The 4,300-nt window shown below is 38.3% G+C and overlaps 1 protein-coding gene across 2 annotated transcripts; it reads right to left on the minus strand.

The window, feature by feature from the left end:
- Nucleotides 1–1,430: 1,430 nt before the first annotated feature.
- On the minus strand, nt 1,431–3,614 carry LOC143559047 (tubulin alpha-4 chain-like). 2 transcript variants are annotated; one of them, XM_077047753.1, is made up of 4 exons: nt 3,511–3,614; nt 2,721–2,955; nt 1,802–2,631; nt 1,431–1,716 (listed from the first exon to the last, which is right to left on the minus strand). In XM_077047753.1, the coding sequence occupies exons 1-4, from the start codon at nt 3,601–3,603 to the stop codon at nt 1,459–1,461; spliced, it is 1,416 nt and encodes a 471-aa protein (XP_076903868.1). In that variant the 5' UTR covers nt 3,604–3,614; the 3' UTR covers nt 1,431–1,458. The 2 variants fall into 2 exon arrangements, with proteins under 2 accessions (XP_076903868.1, XP_076903867.1); XM_077047752.1 differs by having other exon boundaries at nt 1,579–2,631.
- Between the last annotated feature and the right edge of the window lie 686 nt (nt 3,615–4,300).

Consider the following 4,300-nt stretch of genomic DNA (forward strand, 5'->3'; position numbering starts at 1 on the left):
CATAAGCACAAATATATAAGCTAGGCCAAACACCCCCATAACCTACACCATTCGAGAATCCGATCCTAAATATGTTTTTGAGAAATGAGTAAATGGTCAGTAATGTGCAGTTTGTACATGAAATGAGAACTCCTGTTAATAATATCCAATTGTCCATTTAATCAAACATATGTTGTAATTATGTAATTTATTTGTTATATTAATTAAGTGTTGTTGTGTCTGAATGAGGTTGAAAGGATATTGAGTTAGAACAAGTATGAGGCTACTAGAGGTCTAGAACGGGTAATTGGATCTTGTGTTGAGCTGGATTGTAAGAACAGAACGTGGGTTGTCAAAAGTGCAGCAGTGGATGAGCTTTCTGAGTACTGAAAGCCTGAAAGTGATCTGCTTATAAGTGTAAGGATCAAATTGAGAAGTCATGAGAGAAGAGGATATAATATCTTGTGTTCTGCTTATATAATACATTACAATATTCTCTTAAATCAAAATTCTAAATTGTTACTAAAACGCTCTAGTGTTCTCGGAGAGTATGCTATAGATCTTTATAGTAGGGGTGAGCATGGTTCGGTTATTGGATGAAACTCAAACCGAAACCGAAGCTATCAGTTATTTTAGAATACCAACCGATCTGTTTTCGGTTATCCGGTTATTCGGTTTTCAGTTATTTTCGGTTTTTTCTTATTGTGAGTAGACATTAAAAAAAATAATTATAAAAGTACCTCATACATATTGAATTCAAAATACAAAAATAGGCACGTGTTACGTGGAATCAAACAAATACAATGTTGTTTGAGTAGTAGAGTTTAAAATTTAACAAAGTTTTTAATAAAAAAAATACTAAAAGTTTGGCCCGAATCAAATTTTTTTGGTGTTTTGTTTCCGGTCATAACATCTTTAAAAAGGCACGTAGAAAACATAGGTTTGATTAATCGGTTCGGTTCGGTTTTTCGGTATTTTTAAAATGGATAACTGAACTCAAACCCAAAAATCGGTTTTTCGAAAAACTAAAAAATTAACCATCGATTAATACCTCGGTTCGGTTTTTCGGTTTCGGTTCGATTAATTTGGTTTTTTGCTCACCTCTAATTTAGTCATCTTCAGGTTAATGTTACATTACAATAGTGTTGAGTTGTATTTTCTTTATAGTACAATTCTACAGTCTCATCTTGATTTGTAGATAATCAAAATATGTTGTGTTCAAGAGTTTTGTCAAACATTATTACCTCTAGAGCAATAAGTACGATATATTTAGCTAGCATAAACGATTTGCAAACATCACCAATTCAAGGTAGCATCATCACACCATCTTGGCTTTCACAGTGCCCTACGAATTTGATATAGCAATATAGAACATTGCAGTAACAAATAAAATTTAGTTGACTTTGCTAGTGATAGCCTAGTTAAAAATATCCAACTAAGACAGAAAAGAAAAGAACACATAATATCAAAAACTTTTATTCATACTAGAGATCTCGAAACACATAACAGAAAGAGTTTGCAATCCAACCACAACACAGATGCCATAGAGACACCAACACAAAAACACCAAGTACTAAAAAAACAACACAATAGTAATAGTAACATAACAAAGCTACCACCTATCTCCTCAGTATTCCTCCTCCTCCTCATCGTCACCCTCACCAGACTCCAAACCAACCTCTTCATAATCCTTCTCCAGAGCCGCCAAATCCTCACGAGCCTCAGAAAACTCACCTTCTTCCATACCCTCACCAACGTACCAATGAACAAAAGCCCTCTTTGCATACATAAGGTCAAACTTGTGGTCAATCCTCGAGAACACCTCAGCAACACTTGTCGAGTTTGAAATCATGCACACGGCCCTCTGCACCTTAGCCAGATCCCCACCAGGAACAGCAGTCGGTGACTGGTAGTTAATACCACACTTAAATCCAGTCGGGCACCAGTCAACAAACTGAATGGTACGCTTGGTCTTAATAGTTCCCACAGCCGCATTCACATCCTTAGGAGCCACATCACCCCGGTACATCAAACAACAAGCCATATACTTACCATGGCGCGGATCACACTTAGCCATCATAGACGACGGTTCAAACGCAGTGTTGGTGATCTCAGCAACCGACAGCTGCTCATGGTATGCTTTCTCAGCTGAGATAACCGGCGCATAAGACGAAAGCATGAAGTGGATTCTCGGATAAGGCACAAGATTTGTTTGGAACTCAGTAACATCCACATTCAAAGCTCCATCAAACCGCAAAGAAGTGGTCAATGACGAAATAACTTGAGAGATCAAACGGTTAAGATTGGTGTATGTGGGGCGCTCGATGTCCAATGAACGTCTACAGATATCATAGATTGCTTCATTGTCGAGCAACACCGAGACATCAGTGTGTTCCAAGAGCGAGTGAGTGGAGAGCACACTGTTGTATGGCTCAACAACTGATGTTGAAACCTGGGGTGAAGGGTACACGGTGAAACCCAACTTCGACTTTTTACCATAGTCAACTGACAACCGCTCCAACAAAAGAGAGCCAAGACCAGAACCGGTTCCTCCACCGACAGCATTGAAGACTAGGAAACCTTGAAGACCAGTGCAGTTGTCCGCTAACTTTCGGATGCGGTCAAGGCAAAGGTCAACAATCTCTTTTCCAACTGTAAGACGAGAAACATAATCAGTAACATATTATTAACTAGCTAATTAACGAGATAAAAATAATTTGAAAGATTGGTAAAGTATTTACTGGTATAGTGGCCACGAGCAAAGTTGTTGGCGGCATCTTCTTTCCCGCTAATGAGTTGCTCAGGGTGAAAGAGTTGGCGGTAAGTTCCAGTCCTCACTTCATCAATGACAGTGGGCTCAAGATCCACAAATATAGCACGAGGGACGTGTTTACCAGAACCCGTTTCACTGAAGAATGTGTTGAAGGCGTCATCACCTCCTCCAACAGTTTTGTCACTCGGCATCTGGCCATCAGGCTGTAATAAACACATAAAAATAGTCAGATTTAAAACAAACATATCCAACAAAATCATCCATCCTTTATTTCATTTTTGCACCAGTTTAAAAAATTACATTCAAACTAGTCGAAATATACTGCAATCTATCATCAGGATGTATACAAAACAATTGCATCAGCCTCCAGAACAATAAATAGAGTACACAGACGAAATCCACACAAAAACAGCACATGCTCATAAGATCGGCAGCATGAACCCTAGATCTGAACATTCTATCATAATTTATAATCAAAACGCATACAAAACAACGAATGTACACAATAACATCAAATGCAGATAGGATCTATATAAATAAGCATTATAAACCATAGATCTAAGCATCTAAAACTGCAAACACTTGAAATCACGGTATCGACTCATTCACATTATCATTTCATATAACATTACTGCACAGATCAGGTATAGATAGATCCAAAATGACGAAGTAAAGCCTTAACTACACATAAAATCCGAAAGCTAATAGCAATAATCCATTGAAATAAGAGATGAAAAGCGTAGATCTGTTTAAAATACCTGAATACCGTGCTCGAGGCAGTAGAGTTCCCAGCAGGCATTGCCGACTTGAATGCCGGCTTGACCGATGTGGACGGAAATGCACTCTCTCATTACGGAATAAGAGATATTATTCCATGGGCGTTTATCAAATGAATTTCAGATCTGTGTTTTCAGGAACTGGGGGTGGTTTAAATATATAAGCGACGGAGACTTTTACTCCTACGGTAACTTCAATTAATATCATATCCCACCGGTGAAAATAAAAATAACCTGGATTGGATGGAGTGCAAGAAAGACTATACCCGGCGGAGTAGGTGTGTGCACATTTCAATTCGCTTCGGCCTAAACCTAAACGGAAGTCATCGGTTAATATATTTATTAACCAATCAGCTATCGATTAATTGGTTCGGTTAATTTGGTTACTTTGTCGATTTTAGGTTCACTTCGGTTAATCTAGAAAATGCATGGAATTGAGATATAAAAGCCAAGATTATATGAAAATATGATTGATCTGGTTCACTTCGGTTAATCAAGAGTACAAAAAAATCGATTACCAGTTTTTAGTTAAACGGTTCTGGTTAGTTCGTTCTTGGTTAATTTACGGTCACCTTCGTCGGTTTTCGGTCTTCTTACGATTTACGGCACAGTTATTGCGGTATGTGAGGGAACACTTCCTCATAGCCTTTGGTAATGCAATTTTAATACCACCTGTCATCCTAATTTGAAAAAAGACCTTACGAAGGAACTATAAGAGGGGCGGAAATGTCACACTGTTGGTTCGATACGGGCAACCGCACAGGACAGTGAT

The sequence above is a fragment of the Bidens hawaiensis genome, unplaced genomic scaffold (assembly GCF_021521415.1).
Source record: "Bidens hawaiensis isolate Kalapana, Puna unplaced genomic scaffold, B.hawaiensis_p1.1 tig00019690_1, whole genome shotgun sequence".
Lineage (NCBI taxonomy): Eukaryota > Viridiplantae > Streptophyta > Magnoliopsida > Asterales > Asteraceae > Bidens > Bidens hawaiensis.